At 39.4% G+C, this 22,097-nt stretch overlaps 1 protein-coding gene across 2 annotated transcripts in view; it reads left to right on the top strand.

The window, feature by feature from the left end:
* slc30a7 (solute carrier family 30 member 7) overlaps positions 1–21,133 on the top strand; it is a 62,269-nt gene extending 41,136 nt beyond the window's left edge. For both annotated transcript variants that reach the window (XM_059984625.1, XM_059984626.1), the window contains exons 9-11: positions 15,968–16,058; positions 16,147–16,296; positions 18,527–21,133. In XM_059984625.1, coding sequence (XP_059840608.1) covers positions 15,968–16,058; positions 16,147–16,296; positions 18,527–18,574 — 289 coding nt within the window. In that variant the 3' untranslated portion in view covers positions 18,575–21,133. The remainder of the gene's footprint in view (positions 1–15,967; positions 16,059–16,146; positions 16,297–18,526) is intronic.
* Positions 21,134–22,097: the final 964 nt, after the last annotated feature.

Genomic DNA, 22,097 nt, shown 5'->3' with positions numbered 1-22,097 from the left:
CGTGAGGTTGTCATAGTAACACACAAAATGCTGGAGGAATTCAGCAGGCCAGGCAGCATCTAAGCAAAGAGTACAGTTGACATTTCCTAGATGCTGCCTGGCCTGCTCAGTTCCTCCAGCATTGCAGATGCTGGAAATCTGAGCTGCACACACACACAGATTTTCTCTTGTTTGAGGCTGCCATAGTAGGTGATTTTAACTTTCCACATATTTATTGAGACACGCTGTAAAAAGCTGGATGGGATCTGGATGAGCTTGTCAAATGTGTTCAGGAAGGTTTCCTTAATCAATACCAAAGAGGTTGCAAATAGAGGGAATGCAATACTCAATTTACTGTTCAAGAATGAGACAGTAGGTGACCGAAGTTTGCACAAGGGAACACTTTGCATCTAGTGACCGTAATGGATCTGGACCAGCTGGAAAAATGGACTAAAAAATGGCAGATAGAATTTAATGTAGAAAATTGTGAGATGTTACACTTTGGGAGGACAAACCAGGGTAAGACTTGCACAGTGTGCAGTGGAGCACTGATGAGAGCAGTAGAACAGAGGGATCTGGGAATACAGATTAATAATTCCTTGAAATTGGCGTCACAGGTAGATGGGGTCGTAAAGAGAACTTTTGGCACCTTGGCCTTCACAAATTAAAGTATTAAGTACAGGAGTTCATTTGTTATGTTGAAGTTATATAAGATGTTGGTAAGGGCTAATTTGGAGTATTGTGTTTAGTTCTGGTTACCTACCTATAGAAAAGATATCAATAAGATTGAAGTAGTGTAGAGAAAATTTACAAGGATGTTACCAGATCTTGAGGACCTGAATTATAGGGAAAGGTTGAATAGCTTAGGACTTTAATCCCTAGAACATAGGAGAATGAGGAGAGATTTGATAGAGGTAAACAAAATTTATGAGGGGTATTGATAGGATAAATAAGACATAGGAGCAGAATCGGATCATTCGGCCTATTGAGTCTGCTCTGCCTTTCCATCATGGCTGATCCTGGATCCCACTCAACCCCCTACATCTGCCTTCTCACCATAGCCTTTGATGCCTTGACAAAACAGGAAACTATCAATTTTTGCTTTTTAATAGTTTGGCCTCCATTGTCTGTGGCAGATCATTCCACAGATTCAGTACTTCTTGTCAAAAAAAAATTGTTCTAAAGGGTCGCCCCTCAATTTCAATGTTCAGTAGATTCCCCCCCCCACATTCTTCTAAATTCCAGTGAGTATAGGCCCCAAGCTGCCAAACACTCCTCATATGTTAACCCCCTTCATTCCTGGAATCATCCTTATGAAGCCCCTCTGAACTCTCTCCAATGACAACATACCCTTTCTGGGGCCCCAAAACTGTTGACAATACAAGTGTGGCTTGACTAGTATCTTATAAAGCCTCAGCATTATCTCCTTATTTTTATATTCTATTCCCCTTGAAAAGAATGACAACATTGCATTTGCCACCTTTACCACAGACTCAACCTGTAAATTAGCCTTCTGGGAGTCGTGCATGAGGAGTCCCAAGACCCTTTGCACCTCTAATGTTTGAATTTTCTCCCCATTTAGATGATGGTTTGCACTTTTTCCCTTTTACCAAAATGCATTATCATACATTCCCCAACACTGTATTACATCTGCGATTTTTTTTTTTGTCTATTCTTCCAATTTGTCCAAGTCAATTAATTGCATTGCTTCCTCAACACTACCTACCCCTCCACGTATCTTTGTATCATCTGCAAACTTTGCCTCAAAGTTATCAATTGTGTATTCTAAATCATTGACAAACAATGTGAAATACTGACCCCTGAGGAACAGCACTAGTTACTGTAAGCGGGTTTTTTCCACAGGTTGGGTAAGACTAGGACTGGAGGCCTTGGGTTAGGGTGAAAAGTGAGCTTTTTAAGGGGAGTATGAGGGGGATCTTCTTCACTCAAGGTATTGAAGAGTGTCGAAAAAGCTGCCGGCAAACGTAGTGGATTTAGTTTCAATTTCAACATTTAAGGAGAAACTTAGATAGGTACATGGATGGTAGGGGTATGGAGGGCTATGGTCTTGGGTGCTGGTTGACAGGACTAGGCCGATTAATAGTTTGGTATGAATAATGGGCCAAAGGACCTGTTTCTGTGCTGTAGGTGTACTATGATTATGACATGAAAAATGTTCCAGTGAACTCAAATCAGTTTAGTGGGCGTGTGGGAAAAGGGGGCCTACTGAGTTTAGAGACAGCACAGGAAGCAGTGACCTGATGAGGCTTGATGGCACACAGGAAACCAAGTCAAGTGAGCCAGATGCCAAATCTATGAATTTCCAGAAAATGAAATAATGGATTATCAGTGTTTCATTGTAAATTTCTCAGTCTTCCACCCCTTCTCCACCCTTGCCCTCTCTCGCAAAGAATACTTTTTCTTCAGATAAAATTTATGATGTGAACCAACAAAAGTAATAATTCAGATGCTGCCCCCTCCCCTCTGGACCTCTCAAGCAAAAAGATTATTCAGTTCATGACCAAGGCTTAATGAGAGCTTTTATTCCCCATATTTTTTTTTCAAAATTTATAAGTATAAGTTTAGAAGATTGCTTATTTAAAATCAAAAATATTTTCTCCTAGTAATTATTCTGTTCAGAAGTAGACTGGCTAAATATGTTGTCTTTCCTTACTCCCAGCTGCAATTTTTGGCATGTATACCCCAAGCCAGTCCTTGAGTTCAGAAGGATGCGTTGAAAAGATAGATTACTTCCAGCTGTAATACATGCAGAGTTGTACATCAGTTGTACATCCTTCCAGCTGTCTTCCATGTCCTTCCCTGTTCTTTGTGCTCAGGCTATTACGATGTAATGTACGGAGTTTTCCTTTAAATTACATAAGCTGTGCTGGATTTAAAGAGTTTCCATTTTAGAACAAGGCAGTATAGAGCTAACATGAAACTTTTGACTGAAGAGAAAAACAGTCAACTTGGATAGAAACAGTAATGGGAGATTAGGTTAATGTAAAAATCAGATGGGGACAAAATGACCGTTGTTTGTATCAGTGACTATTATTTCGATGTTACTGCATAATCGTAGTAGATATTTTTCTTTGAACCGCTTTGCTTCTCACATACAAAAATGCTGTACTCCATCAGGATTAATAACTGAAATATCTGAATTTTTAACTAGTTACAGATACTTTCAAAGATAAATTGAACTTTAATCCTCTTCTCTTGAGGGTTGGTCAAAATGATCAGCTTACCACCAAATAAGCTTTAAATTACAGTCAGATATTTTGTGTATTTCAAACATTAGATTTTACGATAAGCTTTATTCAGATTTGTGCATTTTTATAAATTATTGGACTATTGTCTTGCATTTGCTAATTTTATTTAGCATTTTGCCAATTTTTGGCATTTTGTTTAATTACTACTTGTAATTCTTCATAGACACTTCAAATAAATTAAAGATATTAAGTGTCTTGTGCCTAGTAATGTGAACAAAACTGATAGTTTGTCAAGACATTTTCATCTAAACTTTATTTTTATTATAATCAAATAGAGAATGTCATTTTTGCTTATAAGGATCACATTATCCATTCCAGTCTTATGAAAGCTCAAATTTGATGAATCATCTTGTACCTGTATTTATTGCAGTTACAAGAAGAGCCTTCAGTTTTCTCTAAAATGCAAATTGTTACTTTTATTCTCTTGATGTATATATAATACACATCTGTGTGCCTACTAGGTATGTAAACTCAACGTCCTTGTATTCAACTTCCAGATAAATTCTTCTTCCAGTTGGAGCTGGAATGCATTGCATCTGCAAATTGTCCGATATCTTTAGGTTGCAATGCACTGTTACTTTAACTAACCACTAACCTATAAAGATCTTTTCATAAGTTGTGTTTACTATCATACTTCAGGTCCAACTTGCTAATCAGCTCTGTTCATAATGACCTATATTAACTCCTAGTACCCACACCTTTTTTCAAACTTCTCTAGCCTTGTTTCATTATTGTTAGTGGGACTTTATCAGCTGCCATGTTTCCCTACATTGCAATAGTAACTGGTTGGACAGTAAGTGGCTTCAGGCTTGTTTGTTGTATCTTTTAGGATGTGCAGAGTTTGTTTAAACTCATCTTTTATTTTATTTCTTGCTCTTTTTGTAATATCTCATGGTTACTTGAGTTTAGGCTGTTCTACTCTGAACTCTTATGCTCCCATCTTCCCTTCATCCCACAATTGTGGCAGTATCTTCAGTTCTGCACACCCTGTGCTGTGTGGTTTCCTTCCTCACCACCTCTGTCTCTTCAATTCCTTTTTAAAAGATCTACCTTAAAATCTGAAGCTTAAGCTCATCAACCTTAAGCTCATTTACTGAGCTTCTGAATATCTTTTTTGTCTTGTTATATATTATTTGGATCAAATGACTATAATTCATTAATTTAAATTATTTTACTGAGCTGTGAAGAACTGATGTGGCACATTCTCAACTTGAAATATGTCTCCCAAGCAGCACACACAATGCTGGAGGAACTCAGCAGGCCAGGCAGCATCTATGGGGGAATAAAGTACAGTCGACGTTTCGGGCAGAGACCCTTCACCTGCTGACTTCCTCCTGCATTCAGTGTGTGTTGCTTGGATTTCCAGTATTTGCAGATTTTCTCTTGTATGCAATATCTAATCTTTGTGTGTACAGTATTCAAAATTTTTAATATTTGAGCAGTCTTGGTTTTATGAAATAATTCAAAGGTGAAAAGTAAATATTAATTCAGAATTAAAATACTGGGAAACTTCCATTTCTACTTTTGTTATACATCTGTGATTGTTCTAAATGTTAGGCAGTTTCACATCTAGCTTTGTTCCTGATTTGTAATGAAACTTGGTTCTCTTGTAGCATTTTAAACTGTATGCATGTCTGGGAAAGTTGACCAATGTTCTGTCACATTGTTTACAAGTGGGCACATGGTGCTTGAGAAGAAACATGTTGGACACGTCCATCTGGTGATCTGATGTTCATTGTCACATGAAGTAAATTGCAATAGTGGTGTTGGTAAACATACTTTTTTCTATATTTAATTCAAGAAAATAATTCGTCCACCATTGAACAGTTTTGCCAAATAAACTTTCTGAGCATAGAAGGCCAAGATCTTTTTCAGCGTGTTGGTGCAAAGGCTTACAAAATATCTGAAACAAAACCATTTCATTGACACAGCAATCCAAAAGGCTGGCCTAGCAGGCTTCTCGGGATGCCTTGAACATAACAGCATCATATGGCATCAAATCCAGACAGCTAAGAAAGAAGGAAAGGATCTGCATGTCTTGTTCCTCAACCTGGCCAACGCCTATGGATCAGTTCCTCATTCCCTGCTGAGGACTGCTTTTGAATTCTTTCAGGTGCCTTCAACAATAACAAATCTGGTAAAACACTACTTCCAGGATCAAACAACACACACAAAATGCTGGTGGAACACAGCAGGCCAAGCAGCATCTATAAGGAGAAGCACTGTCGACGTTTCAGGCCGAGTCCCTTCGTCAGGACTTCCAGGATCTGCAAATTTGTCTCACAACATCAGACTTCACCACAGCTTGGCAACAACTGGAAGTAGGCATCATGATGGGTTGCACCATCTCCCCATTTGCCTTCACTGTGGCAATGTAGCTCATTATCAGAGCCTCAAAATGGGTTGTGGGAGGAAAACGGCTACAGTTTGATCAAAGGTTACCACCAATACGAGCCTATATGGATGATATTACAATACTGATGACAACTGCCCCCTGCACCAAGAGACTTCTGCAAAAGCTTCATCAAAACATCACATGGGCGAGGATGAAGATCAAGCCCAGGAAGTGTAGAAGCATCTCCATTGTCAAAGGTCAAGTCACGGATCAAAGATTTCATATTGATGGAAACTTGTCCCAACTGTTTCAGGAATGCCAGTGAAGAGCTTGGGTCGATGGTATGATGCTAAGCTCAACGACACCTAGCAGTTTAAACAACTCAAAAAGGATACCATCACATACATAGCTTGCCTCAATGAGACCTTGCTGCCAGGAAAACTCAAGCTGTGGTGCTTCCAGTTCGGCATACTCCTGAAGTTCATGTAGCTCTTAACAGTATATGAAATCCCCATCAACAAGGTGGAAAAGCTCAAGAAAGTGGACTACCACGATGCTTAAGTCCTGTTGGACTGTATGGAACGGCAAATTGGAATTACCAATTACAAGTCTTGTGGAAGAATACAAGTGCACCAAAGCAAGGTTGGTCATTACCCTCACTGAATCTGAAGATACTGTTATTTGAACAGCGGCCCCCTGTGTGGCAATGGTGAGGAAGTGGACCCCATCTGAAGCTGTTCAGAGTGCTAGGTCTGCTCTTCACTTCAGGGATGTGGTTGGCCAAGTCCAACATGGGAGAGCTGGTGTCAGGCTCATCCCAAAGGCTCCTCAATGGCACAAAACAACATCAGTGCAGAAGAGATGGCCCATGGTGGAGGAGGTGAGGAGGTAGAGCGACATGCCAGAGCCGTTTCAATGGCCAAGCAGGGCCAATGGACTAATTGGGAGAGCCTGGAAAAGAGGAAACTCAGTTGGCGTGACATCTGGGAGATGGAGGGATCTCGGCTAAGTTTTGTCATCAGAGCCACTGCAGGTTGCTCGGGATTGGAAAATAGACGTGGACTTGGAGAAAAAGCTTGTGTTTCCCCCAAATGTTGCGGCTACAACACTCCAGCCAGACATAGTCCTGTGGTCCACAACAGCCAAGCTGACATATGTTGTGGAATTGACAACATGGGGAGATGATGTTGAAGAAGCTTATGAGAGGAGAAAGACCAAGTACTCTGAACTGGCAACTGAAGCTGCTCAGAATGGCTGGAAGACAAAGATTTTCCCTGTAGAAGTGGGATGCAGGGGATTCGTTGCTATATCTACAACCAGTCTGTTGAAGAAGATGGGGGTGCCTCCCTCCAACGTGATCAAGTCCTTGTCAAATGCAGCAGAAGAAAGCAGCAATTGGATTTGGATTAAAAGGGAAGACAACAACTGGGCTGCAAGATGAAGATAGGAGGGTACGGAACTGAGGGAGGTGTATCTGGGACGCACTGTTGAGCCCTCTGGAGATGTTGTGGGCTTGTCAACGAAACATCAAAGAAGGAGGGTGCCCACCTGAGCTACCTTCCTCGTCACCACTCCAAGCCACTGCCAACATCAAGAGTTCCGACTTTCAGGGATTGAAACATCAAGTCCTAGTAGCTCTACTAAGTTCACTTGATAGAAATTGTAAAGAATGGATGTCAATATTCCTCATCAAAGAGCTGACCTCAAAAACAAATTGCAGGAGGAAATCAGCATGTCTGGCTGTATCCGAGGAAATGGATGGTTGACATTTTGGTTCATGACCCTGAGAATGGCAGAATAAATAAGTGAGAGAATGGCTGATAGTTTATGTAGGCATAGGCAGGTGGTGAATGATGGGCGGATGGAGCAGGGGAGGGGATGTTTAGAGATTGATGGGTGGAAACAGGTTGGGAATAAACTGGGTAGTTGAAACCAGGTGGGAGAGGGCAGTGAAAGATAGAGACAGAAGCTGGAAGGTCCTAAGTGAAACTGGATATGGGAGATGTGGTCAGCAGGTGTAACCTGATGAGAAAGCCAAGCTGAGAAAAAATAAAGTTGTGTGCGTGCGTGCATGGGTGATAGATGGACTATGTGGAACAGGGTAATGAATCTAGTTAACTGTTGGGGTTGGGTGGGGGGTGAAGAGGAGAACAAGCTTGAGAAAAAGAGAACCAAGGATGACTGGTAAGGGTGGGCAAAGCACACGCGTCGTGGATTTCCTGAACTTGGCAAGTTCAGATGTGCATACCTTTGGGTTGTTTGCTAGCCAATTAATGTAATGTGATTTTTCTGCAACCTAATGGTATGAACACTTGGATCTAGTCTACAACCCAGTGCTATGAAAGTAGAAAATTTATAGTTCATAAATCACTTTGCCTTTGTTCCAATTCCACTCCTATTGGCCCACCCTATGTTCCCTTTCTGCCTTTTGCACCTCTTCCTCCCAACCCACCCTACTACTTGGTTCCATCTGCCCTTCACTCACACAACTGGGTTTCTTTCTTGGTCTAACCTTTGCATTCAATCTGCCATCTGGTTCCATCTGCACATCATCTCTCCTTTACCTGATTTCATTTGTCACCTTCCAGTCATTGTCTTTACCCTCTCCTTTCTCCTTCCCTCTTCCCCACAGCCAGGTTTATCTGTCCATTTATTTTTCCCCTTGTGTTTCCACCAATCACCCACTAGACTATTTCTAAACTCTTCTCTCCCCGAACAACCAGTTCATTATCTCTCACCTAGCCTGGTTCTAGCTATCATTTACCAACTTGTTTCTCATCCCTTCCTCTCTCCTTATAGTGACTATCATCCCCTAAGCTCTGTATGGGTGAAGGGTCTTGACCTGAACCATTCAGTATAAGATACCTCCACAGATGTTGCTTGACCTGCTGAATTTCAGCAGCAGTTTCTTTTCCTTTTTCTCCCCTCCAGGTTCCAGCATCAGCATTCACTTGTATCTCAAACCCAGTGAGTTTGGATAAATTAATTTATACAGTGGTATAATAACGTGAGCATTTTGGAGCAGCAGAATCAGTAGCATGCAAATCAATCATGAGATGCCAGCCTGGCAGAACTGTAATACATGGTTGTAACACCCATAAAATGCTGGAGGAACTCAGCAGCTCAGTCAGCATCCATAAAAAAGAATAAACAATCAATGTTTCTGGTTTCAGGAAGGGGCAAGTAACCAGAATAAGGTGGTGTGAGGAGAGAAAGGAGTACAAGCTAGAAGGTGATAGGTGAAGCTAGGTGGGTGGGGAGAGGAGGGAATGAAATGAGAAGCTGTGTGGTGATAATAGAAGAAGGAATCTGATAGACAGTGGATCATAGGAGAAAGGGAAGGAGGAGGGGCACCAGGGGAGGTGATAGACAAATGAGAAGAGTAGAGGTAAGAAGGGTGCAAGAGTGAGGAATGGAGGAAAGGGGGAAGGTAGAAAATGATCAGAAATTAGAGAAATCAATGTTTATGCCATCAAGTTAGAGGCTAGCCAGAAGGAATATGAGGTGTTGATCCTCCAACCTGAGAGTGCCCTCATTGTGGCAGTATAGGACGCCAAGTACTGACATATCAGAATGGGAATGAGGAATGGAATTAAAAAGGTTGGCCACTAGGAAATCCTTGCTTGTTGCGGATGGAATAGAAGGAGAATAGCCCTTAACTCGGCAGCTGAGTTATCGGGGCACCGTCATGATGGTGTTTCTGTCGCAAGCTATTCCTGTTTTTACGAGGCCAAGTTGCTAGCTCGACACTCAACCTGACTTGGATTCGAACTCGGGAACCTTCGCTCCGGAGTCCAGCACTGATGTAATTGCACCACCAAGTGGGACTTGCTGATGGATTGAAAATACTCAACAGAGCGGTCCCCCAGTATGTGCAGGGTCTTAACAATGTAGAAGGAGGTCCCATTAGGAGCACTGGATACAGTCGGCAATCCCAACAGACTTCACAGGTGAAGTATTACCTCACCTGGAAGGATTATTTGGGGCCTGGAATGGAGGTGAGGGAGGAGTTAAATGGGCAGGTGTAGCACTTCCACTTGCAGGGATAAGTGCCAAGAAGGAGAGTAAGTGGGGCAGGATCAATGGACAAGACAATGGAAACCTGGAGAGAGCAATCCCTGCGGAGTATGGAGGGGCAGGGGGTCTGTGATGCAAGTAAGGATGTGTTCCTTTCCCACTCCTAGCGAATCACCTAATTGGATGGAGATGCACATGATTTTATGTGAAAGAGCAAAAACAGGCAAAAGACAGAGCTAAGCAATTTCTTGATCTGCAGGGCTGCCATATTAATTGTTAATTAAAGAGAGTGATGGGGTTGTATGTAGGACCATTCACAACTGATCACAGTGCCCTGCGTGTGACTGCTTAAGGCAAGGCTGAAACCATCTTAAAGGGGAAGTGCTGAGTGATCCATCACCTGTTTCTTGTGTTGGAGAATCCCATGAACAGTCAATTTGACTTGTTTATCAGGAAACTGCTGATAAAGGCTATGTTACCAATCATATTCTTGCTCTAATACTGAAAACTTACACTTGAACTGGCTCTGAATGTAGATAAGCTGCTTTGGTACATTTGTCACATGTGCAAAATGACCCAGATATATAATCCACAAAACAGGGGAAAAAAATCAGCGTGGCTACTCACAAGGCAGTCACTTACTTGCTCGATCCTGGAAGATGTCAGTACAGGTGCAGTCAAACAGTGCCTGTTTGTAACCTGTATTTTACTGTCATCTTCAGGTTACGTCTAAGCCACTCATTTCTACATAACACAGTAGTTGTAGTCTAAACATTGACTTAAGAACTGAATTACAGGTGAGATCAGATTGCCTGCCTTGACAGCAGGCACCATTTGACAGGAAGGTGCCTAGTAAAACTGAAGAAAGTGGGGATCGAAGGGAATAACGCTCCAATGCACACAAAGAAAGTTAGCTGCATTTATTATAGGCAATAATCCTGACTCCAGGAGGTGTATGTTAGTCAGGGTAGTGTGGCTTAAATATAACGTCTTTGGGTAATTCATTCTGGCAGTGCATGAAGTATAAGGATGGTATATTTTTCTTTAGTATTTCTGATCTCTGAAAAATGTATCATTTCTGATGCACAAAATTCACTCAAAGGTATAAATTATGACTAATCCTACACTGTTACAATTCATATAATCTAATAATTCTGATGCAGAAGATGGCATTCTGTTCAATTTAACTGATCTGTTTTCATAAGCTACAGTCACTATGGTTTTGTCTTTTTGAGGTTTTCTTGTTATTCATACACAGGATGTGGATGTAGCTGTTGTCTAGAATTTGTATTCCAATTTATATTCAAAGGTGATTATAAGTTTGCCGTCTTGAGCTACCAACTATCCTTGTAGAGAAAATACTCTCATGGTCCTTTTATGATTAGTAGTCTGATTTTGGTGTTAATAAGAAGTTCATGGATTTTGACTCGGCAGTAATGAAGGAATAGTGTAAAATTTCTAAGTCTAGATATTTAAAACATGGTGCACAATTGCGTGAATTAACATTATTAAGCACCAGCTACCTTTGATTCTCCTGAGTTGCATATTTGGGGGAGTGGGATGCAATGAAAGAAACCCTGGCAAGTTGCGGCATTGCATTTTGTGGTTGTCACAAGCCCATTGGCACAGGGCAACTGAAGTGGAGGAATTGAATGTTGGCAGATGCTTTGGCCTGGATGGTGTCTAATTTCTCAAGTGCAGCTGATTGCTGCACCAGGTAAACACCTTGTGTCTTGCAAATAATGGGAAGATTTTGGAGAGCAATGTGGTTAGTAACTGCACTCTTGTAATCTGATTATTTATTTGCCTGGTCCATGGTGACCATCAGTCAGTCTGTTAATTGTTGAAAATTTGGTAATGATAAAACCATAGTGCATTGTAAATGGATAAGGCTGTAGGCTGGTATCTGTAAATCCTTGTCATCTCTATCTCAGAACCACCTAATAATGTCTAGCTCTCAGATCAAGCCTTTATACAGCTGTCCTTGTCAGTTGGTCTTTATTTTGTTTGCCAATCAGGCTGTGAAGCATCCGGCGATGTTTATTTTTCTAGATGTGATTGAATAATTGGGTAGTGTAAGGGAGTATCAGATTATTTTATGATGAGCTGACATAATTTGTAAGAAGTTTGATTGCAAGTTTCATAATGCTGATATTGTTTATACTTTGTAAAAGTGATCGTAATTAACTGCAAGTTTTTGGGGGAAGCTGTTTTAAAGTAGCTGATGTACTCTAGGTTTTGAAGGAGCAAATTTTGGGGGGGAAAAGCAAGGTGCATTCCAAAAGACTTCTGTTGAAATTATAAGAAAATAGCAGTTTTTTTTAGTTTGCATTTGGACTTAATTTTCTTTAGTCTGCTTGTTGAAGTTTTAAGGGTTCATTTTCACAGCATTTCCTTTTGTGGTTAGGCAATGCCCAGATTCTGAAAAAATCTGTTTCTTCTCGCTTTCTATTATGGGTATTGCAGTTTAAAAGAAGTAAATTCAATGATGATTTGCCTTTTGGGTAATTGAAACAGTAATTATTCCCAGCCCTTTTTGTTGTGGAACTGAGTGGTTTGTGTTTCAGAGGCCATATAGGAATTTAAGGCATATGGAATTACTGCAAGCAATTGAGGTTAGTATAGATGCACATGATGGTTGACATGGACAGGGTGAGCTGAAGGGCCCTTTTCTGTGCTCTGCGGCTTTGCCTAATCCTCTGGAGTGAAATTAATTCAAACTAGATAAGTATGACAGATTTCCTTCCCTGAAGAACATTATAGTGTAGCATCATGATAATTCTGTGGTTTGTTTTCTCTCCCTATATTTTTGACTGAATTTAAATAGTACAACTCCAGCCTTTGATTATTAATTTAGTAATTTAAATGCTGATGTAACCCCCTGGGTCGCCTCAGGCTCGCTCAGCTCGTTCTCATCTAGGGGGAGCAGCCTTCGGCCCCGCCAAACTGGGTAATCAGCTGGTGTGGATGCTGTGTGATGTGTCCGCCTCGCCCAAAAACAGACAGTACACCATATGCGATTAAATGAGTACAATTTATAAAGGTTACTATAACTAAGTGATTAATAACGATACTATATATATATATAAAGAGAAAAAATAAAGAAAAGGCGCCAAACTTATCAAAGTCCAAACCACTTTGTGCACAACCGTTGGAGCTCAATTACTGAAGTCTTCTGGCCACCATTCGATCCCCTCCGAACTCCTCGGCTCGCAGCTCAGGACCCTCCGAGTGGTCAACCAAGCACATCTAGCTTCATACCCCCTCCTCGAAGTACCTCTTGGCCTCGGACCCCCGCTTGGGGTCCGTTCCTCGCCCAGCTTACAGCATTGCGTCCTCTCTCTCAACCCCCTTGTGCCGATCTGCCCAAAAGCCCGTCAACAAAAGCTTACTGACTCAGAAGAAAACATTAATCTCCATTTGGTTTACAAAGGAATACAATTCTCCCAGCACTCTCTCGCAACAAAGAAACATTCCTGCTTTTAACAAAACAAAGAAACCCTTTCCCAACAGTAATAAAGAGAAAAAGAAGAAACCCCCTTTACACTGATTATCCTTTGTGTTGAGATATTGTCAGATTCACTGTTTTCTCAGTCTTGGTGAATCTGAGAAACTAATGCAAAAAGAAGTTTTGTTTACCCTTTACTCTAGCAATGTATGTACCTCAGTAGGGACTTTATTAGAGACAGGAGGCAGATGGTAATGAGGCTACCTGAGGCTACGCTCCAAGTTATCATTGACTTGTTTATTAAACCCGCTGAATGAATAGGCTTCACACTAAGTTTCTATAAGGCAAAATTCCTCTGCCAGCCTAAATACCCTTTACATAACACCGCATTCCAACAATAAATTTCATCAACTGGGTCGAGAAAACATCACTTGCAATATCTTGGGAATACAGAATTCAGTAACAGAAATCACCAATGCACTTGCACGGTTTTGTGGCCATCAAAATTAATACTGGGTTTGAGGTCATGGTCTCCTGATCTGTGATCCTCACCTTGCCGTATGGTTTTGAGGCATGGATTACTTGAGCCAGCAACACAAAATATGGGTGAGTTTTCACCAATACTATTGCAAAATCCTCCAAACTCATTGCTGAACAACGAAATTGATCTCGGTATTGTCTGCCAGGCCAACATCATCAGCATTGACAATTGTATTTACATTTGCATTCACACTCATGACACCAGGCTCTTGAAATCAGTAAGGTTTGCAAGAGGACAGAGAAAATTATTCCAGTATGATCTGAACACATCCTCTTAAACCCATGCAAAGTTTTGGCTTGTGGCCACCCAAGATTTTTGGTCAAAGGTTTTGAGCAGATGTTCCACTTTGATCATCTCCTTGTGTCACAACATCACTGAAATTTATCTTTATCCAATATTATCACCCTATAATGTGAATCAATAAAGATTATGGACCTAAGAAACATTCTCTAGCACTAGCTATGCCCAAGTTAAGCTTCCTAATATAGCTTCAACACTGATTTCTAATAGCAATGGAAACTTGTTCATGAATGGACAGACTATATAAAAAGTTTGGACAAGCCTCCTACTCATTATTGTCCTGTAATCAGCAAAGTGATAGAAAGGCAGTAGTGCAATCAAACAGCACTCTCACCTCATTACCTGTCATTGTTACTCAATTTAGAATCAGTCCTTGAATCTGATCTGGTGTATCTCTGAAATATACAGCAGCAGGTACTAAAAACGGGCCCAGAGAATCATCAGGGACTCAAGCCACCGCAACCACAAACTGTTTCAGCTGCTTCCGTCTGGCAAACAGTACTGCAACATTGAAGCAACGACCAACAGGCTACAGGACAGCTTTCACCAGGCCATCAGATCAATACACTTTGATCTGATTGTACATTGTATCTAACTGTACATACATGTATACAAAACAATTATGTATACACTCTTAATTAGTGTTGGGGGAGTATCCTCCCACATTTCACTCCTTTATTGCTTGTACATAGTGATGGAGATGCAACATAAAAATCTTTACTCCTTCATTGTGAGGTAGATGTAAGAAATAAAATTCTATTCTAAAACACAGGATTGTAATTTACATTTGAATGTTGGCATGATGAACTCTCTTCAGTACACTTTCACCACCGTCATACTGCAAAATTTAAGTTTGTCTGTGATCAGTGGGGATATTTTTCATTGAGTATTTAATAAACCAGTTAACCAGTTGCAGGTATTAAGAGAATACAGTGTATGCTAATCATTGGAACATCTCCAAGACTACAACCAGGAACAATTATATTCAAAGCACGTGGGGCTATTTTAATTTAAAGCGAGCTGAGTTCCTTAGTTTCTCTTGTTAAGTGGGCTACAGCAAACTAAAAGTGTAAGAAAGGTAATTTAATTATAATTACCAGAGTGAAATAAATGAGGGAATAGTTTCAATATTAAATTATTAAGCAGGATTTAACTGTGGCACAGCATATTTTAATTCATTTTCACAAAGTAAACATTAAGTAGATTTTGAGGATTTAATTTTTTTTAATGTGGCAAGGACATTCATTCTGCACAGTAGAGGAATGTGGTTTATTTCCAATAATGGAAGTGATTATTATTGGTTACCTGAACCTTTTAAATTGTTTTCTTGTATAAATATTGCTTAATTTTACTGTTTTCTAACCATTAAGAAGAATTACATGTTTCTTCTAAAAAAAAATTGTTACATTATCTTGAATACTGTTGTCTAGATGTGGCAGAAGTTATTGTTGCCCTAACTACAGCTAATTGGTAACCCATAATAGTTTTTCAGTCTTTCAGTTGAAAACAAGTGCAAAGTTGCTTTTTTCAGCTTAAAACACTTAAATTTTGCAAAAAAGGTGCAAATTTCAGGCAAGCAAATCTGTTATCTGTGTGGTAAGCTGTATATGCAGCTCTAACATCTACCATCATTTGAATAATCTAGCAAGTCACACCCTGTATAAAATCTTCATAGTACTTTCACTCATCTACATTATAGATATTTCTGAGGGAGTATTAACTGTTCAGAAAATAATGGCTTTCTGTAAGACATTTGTGACTTTGCATTACTTAGTATTGATATATAATTTAAACAAAAGCTTTGTAGTCTTTTCATATGTCTTGTAGCCAGCAAACTGATGCAGTCATGTGGTGAAGAAGCACTGCTCTGCTTGGAATGAAAAGTATTCATTCAGAAATTAGCCTCATCTGAAGCAATAAATATGAATCAGTACCTACTGCAAGATAGTATAGTGCTGATGTGGACAGTATCAATCTGTATTAAAAGGTGTATTGTGTAAGTTTAAAAACAGTATTTCTAAGATCAATGTAGTATACAGAAGGGAAAATCTTCTAATTGTGTTCTCTTTCCCTGGCAGCGTTGTTCCACTTTTAAAGCAATCCATTGGGATTTTAATGCAACGTACACCTCCTTCTTTGGATCACATATTGCCTCAGTGCTACCAGCGGGTGCGTACAATTAATTTTGTATTAAGTCTTAGAAAAATCCTCAGTACATCTAGTTCAACGAAACACTATAATTTTCTATTTTTTTTAGGTTCAACACTTGCAAGGTGTTTATAGTATAATTGATCCCCACTTCTGGACTTTATGTAGTGAAGTGTACATTGGAACAATAAAGCTTCTGGTAGCTCCTGATGCAGATGCAAGATGGATTTTGAGCCAAACACACAACATTTTCACTCAGGTATATCAAGAGAACGTTTATTATTCTTGTTGGTAATATTCCTTTTATATAAATACAAAATTCCCATTGATCTTTTAAGAGCAGCTTCCTAGAAAGCACAAAATTGAAGGCAGTTTTACATATTTAGGAAATGCTTCTTGCAAGCATTTATAAACAAAATTCTGTTATTTATGCATGTCAGCTTGTAACTTCTAAATATGAAAGAGTTCTGCCTATAGTGCGATATTCTGTATCCAATAAAATTAGATGTTGAGAAAGATACTATAGATTGAACCTGTTTGAATTTGATACACTAATAATGTATCATTATATAAACCAACATAACACCATTATTATTTCAGACTTAGCATCTTACTACTTAGTACCCATCTGTTTTACTTTGGTGTTTACTACAAAACAAAATCCTCTTGCTTGTTCTGTTATTTTGCAGTCTCTAATATAGAGGTGTGGTGCTTAGCAACTGTTGAGTTTATGGGTTGTCGAAATGGGCACAGTGTATAACAATGGGATAGAAATAATTGCCTACTTATCCTACTTACAGTCTGGTGCTGTCATCTGTTTCTGCCTTCCTTGTGCAGTTTTTCATTATCCTCCTTTGTATCCATTGAAAGAATGTTGGTCGTTGTTGATTTTTTTACTTTTGTCACTCATTATTTGCATTTAAAAAATAACGGGTGGTGTGAAGCCTGCCGCATCCCATTCTAATGTAATACTACTATACACCATCAAGTCTATCACCTCAATTAATGAGGAAACCTAATGGATTTATTACTTTGAAACATTAAGTTATGACCTACTTAGTCTACACTTTACCCCACTACACTCCACCCCCACTTAAGCCTGTCAAACTCGGGATCTCATTCTGATGCTTGGACATGCCCAGCAATGGAAATATAACTTGTTATTGAACTAAACTCTACTCACCAATTTTTCATGTTGCTGCACTACTTGGTAGCCTTTAATGAATTATCTTGTAGAATGACTGATCTTTTAATTTCCTCAAAGGATAATTCAGTGCACTTCATTATATAGGACCTCCTGCTCTGCAGCAAGTGTACTGCCAAGATCACTTCCTTGCCCTGCCTTTAAGGATTCTCCACTCAATCTAGTGTTTTTCATGTTTGAGCATGAATATAACTTTTCAATGCACGAGTTCAGTTTTCCAAGCTACATCTTAATAACATGATCAGCACCAATAGAAAAGCGTGGGAACGTAATTAAATGTTTCTGTTTCACAGGAGACCTTTGGCTGGCTAAAGACATGCCAGTTCTCAAAGGCATAATCTCATTAGTCTCATCCTCCCCACTCTTTGCTTGATTTACTGCAGCTTATTCTGTCATGTATGTCTGTCAGTTCCCTTTTTTGCTATTTATCTATGGCTAAGGGATAATTTATTGTTGTCTGTTTACCCACCACACAAATTTGGGATGTGGGAGGAAACTGGAACATGTAGAGAACCTGTAAATTCCACACCAACATATTGTATACTGTTCAACTTGAGTCCCTGTAGTAAAGAGACAGCAAGCACTAACTGCTGAGCCCCTATGCTTCTCATGCATTGTATTTTTCCCTAATATGGAAAATGTTCTATGTGATTTGATTCCTCTTCCCTGGGTTCTGAAGTTACTTTCTAATGGAGAAGTTGGTTCCAGCCTCCTGACCTCACTTGGCAGCCAGAAGTTCATACTTATTGAGTTACAGCGTGGAATAGGCCCTTCCAGCTCTTTGAACCACCCAGCAATCCCCAATTTTAATCCTAGCTTAATCATGGGACAATTTACAGTGACCAATTAACCTGCCCACCATACACTGGGAGGAAACCGGAGCACCTGAAGGTAATCCACGCAGTCACAGGGAGATTGTACAACTCTTTACAGGCAGAGGAGGGAATTGAATCTTGGTCACGTGTACTTAAAAGCATTGTGCTGACTACTATGCGTCTGGGCCATCCAGTTTTGTGCACTAGGAGCTGAATTTGTGACCTTGTCCATTTGATATATTCCCCAATACAGGTACAACTTGTCTTTGCCACTTTTAGCACTCAGGAAATTCAAGTATGCGGAATGATGTTGCAATAATGTGGAAAGCCATTCGTATATTAAAATATAATTCTCCCCATTTAATTGAAGGACAGTTGGGAATTGATACTGAATTGGTGTTGGAGAGGAAACAGCACATTCCTACTTTAATGGATGAATAAACTTTCTTTTTGTTACTTTTTGTTGGCAGGCAGGCGTAAGGCAGCTTTACGTACAGATTGATTTTGCAGCAATGTAAAGATGCCTGAATCATGTAGGTCTAAACTCCTGGTTATTGGATCTGGGAACAGATTTAACTGCTGGTTCGTCACTGGATTTGAAACATCACCAGCGTGCAGCAAACTTGAGTGTGGTATTATTCACTTACATCGGTAGAAGGTCTCGAGTCAAGGAATGGTGAAATAATTAACATAATCTGCTATATGTGGAACAATCATTTTGTGATTAGACCTAAAGTGTCTTATTTCATCTTGACTGTTAAGGAATTGAAACTGAGTTGGTGTTCTGTTGTATGATGAATAATGTTGTATTATCCTGCATCCAATTTAACAGATGTGTTCCCACAGTTCAGATTATCCCTGTTCATTTAAATATTTGTCATCTTGGCTGTCATTCTGCTTTCTGTTTCTTTTAAAATTTCATTTGTTGTATGCTCACACATTGAATGATATGAACCATGTTTCTGAAGTGCCTTTTTATGGTGGCCAAGAAGTAATATTTGAAAGGCAGGTAGTGATTACTGGACCCATCAGAGCAAGTCTTATAATCATTGGTCAGTAGTGCACATCATGGTAATCAGCATGGTTTTGCTGGGTTTTAATAGATTATTGTAGGGAGAGACAGGAGGTTAGGGAACTGATCCTTTCTGTCGTGGCACGCTGGTATCCAGTTCAATAGCTTATTCTTTTAAAGGTCCTTTGACATGTTCATTGTAATCTGCTGAACTATAAAGAAATTCCATTGCACCATGGAAACTTTGCACACTTGAGTTCACCCAGGAATGGACTGGGTAAAGTTGAACAGTCCAGCAGAGAATCCATGCAGAAGACAAGTAGCCAGATATAAGAAAACAATGTTTGTAAATTGTTAAGAGTTTTCTTTAAAACTTATACATTATCCTGACTTGCCTTTTGGTGCTGTTTGTATCTGTTCTGATAGTGAAAAGGAATTTAAACCCTTACCTTAAATGTTCCAAGTGGTGCTTTTAAAAAAAAAGTACTGTGAATGCTAGAAATCTGAAATGTTCAGAGAAAAATTCTGGAAATTCTCAGCATATAAGGCAGTAGAGATTACTGGGAAGAGAAAACTGTAGTTGATTTTACACCAATGATCTTTTGTCACATTTGATTTAAAAATTAGTGCCTCACGTGTTGGTAGATTTCCAGATCCTTCTCTCAACTGTTCATAAATTGCTTACATAATGAAAAACACAATCAGTTTATAAATATAAAAGGGGGGCTGGGGAAAAAGCTCCTGGCAGATTCAAACCTGGTTTGAATAAGCCTATCATGAATTGATCAGTTTAGCAATTGTTTTGACTGATGATTGTGCTGGTTCAGTTAAATGAGCATTAGACATTGGTTTAAATATTTTCACATGAAAATAGTGACTTGATCATTTGAATTTTTGTCACTAAGCGGTTTGAAAAGAGAATATAATTCTGATTCAACTCAATGCTGAGTTTATTCAACAGGTGGTAATGAGGTTTAGCAGATGATTTGCCCTGTGGCAAATTAGGGTGAATTGGTCAGTTATTTTGCCCATGTGTCACTAGGTAGAAATAAATCAGATTTGTTCAGTGTTTGTGATAGGGATTGAAGAAAACAAAAATCAACAGTGTGTTTTTAAAATTGTCAAATTTTAATGTGTCTTAGCTGTTTCAACAGTTAAACAAAATGTACTTTTGTAAATTGAGGTGATCCAGCAATTAAGTTGTTTGTCGATTAAATTAGCTGCATAAGGAAAAAAGGAGTATAGCGCAGTATCTTTCAGTGGATGTCAAACTGCATTATCCAAAGCAAATGTTTATAGCTTAGAAATCTTAGCATGATGTGTTTGCACACTCAAGGTGTAATCAGACCCTGTCTGTGAAGGATAAAACAAAGGTACTGCCTCGACTATCCTTTTTCCTACTCTGCCTCCAGAGGCTATTTCTAAAACAAGTAAATGGTTTTCTGAAGTTTGGGTCTTTCTAAATTTGTATTACTTAGTCTACATGCTACAAAAGGGTGTTAAATTTACAGCATTTCTGCACAAAATGTGTTAATAAGAAAGTTTATCTGATTTTCAAAAGAACAGTAAATACTTTTGTTTTAAAGCAGAAGTATTTATTTGTAAAGCATTACTACTCTCCTGTTTAAATGGAATAGTCACTCTATTAGCTATAATATGCATTGTTGCTAGTTCTGGGAACATTTTCGATCTTAAATCAAAGGATTCTTTGTTCTGTATCAAGCCTTTGCCTCTACCCAGAAATTAATTGAGCATAAGAGGGGAGAAAATGAGCAGCATCACTTTGAATATGGTTTCAGAATGTAGAGGTCTTTCTGAGATCCCATGTGTGAGTCCTGATCTATTTGGTAGTTATTCTAGTTGATATATTTATCATTCTAGATAAATCTCTTGAAAATTATTTAAGAAGAGATTGACTACAGTATTTTTAATATTTTAAAACAATTGTAAACATCACCAAAGCAATTTGAAGTATGTACTACTCTAATAGTCTCTACAGTAAACTCTCATCAAAGAACTTGTCTGAAATGCAGCAATATGCATAATAAATATTTTGATAACTATGGTTTGTGAATAAGTTAATTTTAAATTTCCTGAAGGTATATGTTCCTGGGAATTTAATGCTATGAAACAGGTACAGTATTCCCTATTATATTTCCCATGTTACAGACTTTTAAAATCTGAGAAGCGTAGGAGAAGAGAGAGACAATGGTGTGCATATCCAAAAATCCCTGAAAACAATTGGGACTGGAGATGATTATCAAGGCAAGATTTTTTTTTCCATTTAGCACCAGAGGTAGTCCATATAAACATAGTTAGGTTTGATTTCCATAAAGGACCACAGCTCCAGTACTGTGTAGAATTCTGGTTGTCATATTTGAAAGTGTGCAGAAAAGACAAGAATCTTCCCAGAGCTGGAGAATCTTGACTTGGATGAGGGGGTGGATGGGCTGTAGTTGTTTTCTTCAGTAAACTGATGGCTGAAGGGAAATTGAAATGGTGTGTAAAATTGATCAAAGTACATACTTGACATTCAGTGATCACTTTTATTAGGTACTGGAGTGGAAACAGATTGTGGTTTTCTGCTGCTGTAGCTCATCCACTTCAAGGTTCGAAGTGTTGTGCAGTCAGAGACATTCTTCTGTGCACCATTGCTATAATAGAAATGAGAAAATCTGCAGATGCTGGAAATCCAAAGCAACACACGCAGAATGCCGGAGGAACTCAGCAAGTCAGGCAACGTCTATGGAAAAGAGTAAACAGTTGACAATTTGGGCCAAGACCCTTCATTGGGACTGGAAGAAAAAGGTGGTTGGGGCAAGAAGGTGGGGGGGGGGAACAGGAGGAATAAGTACAAGGTGATAGGTGAAACTAGGAGAGGAGGAGGGGTGAAGTAAAGAGCTGGGAAGTTGATTGGTGAAAGAGACAAAGGGCTGGAGAAGGGGGAACCTGATACGAGAGGGTAGAAGACCATGGAAGAAAAGGAAGGGATGGAGCACCAGAGGGAGGTGATGAGCAGGTAACGAGAT

The sequence above is a fragment of the Hypanus sabinus genome, chromosome 11 (genome assembly GCF_030144855.1).
Source record: "Hypanus sabinus isolate sHypSab1 chromosome 11, sHypSab1.hap1, whole genome shotgun sequence".
NCBI lineage: Eukaryota > Metazoa > Chordata > Chondrichthyes > Myliobatiformes > Dasyatidae > Hypanus > Hypanus sabinus.
The sequence above is the reverse complement of the archived record's forward strand: the minus strand, read 5'-3'. Positions and strand labels throughout refer to the sequence as shown.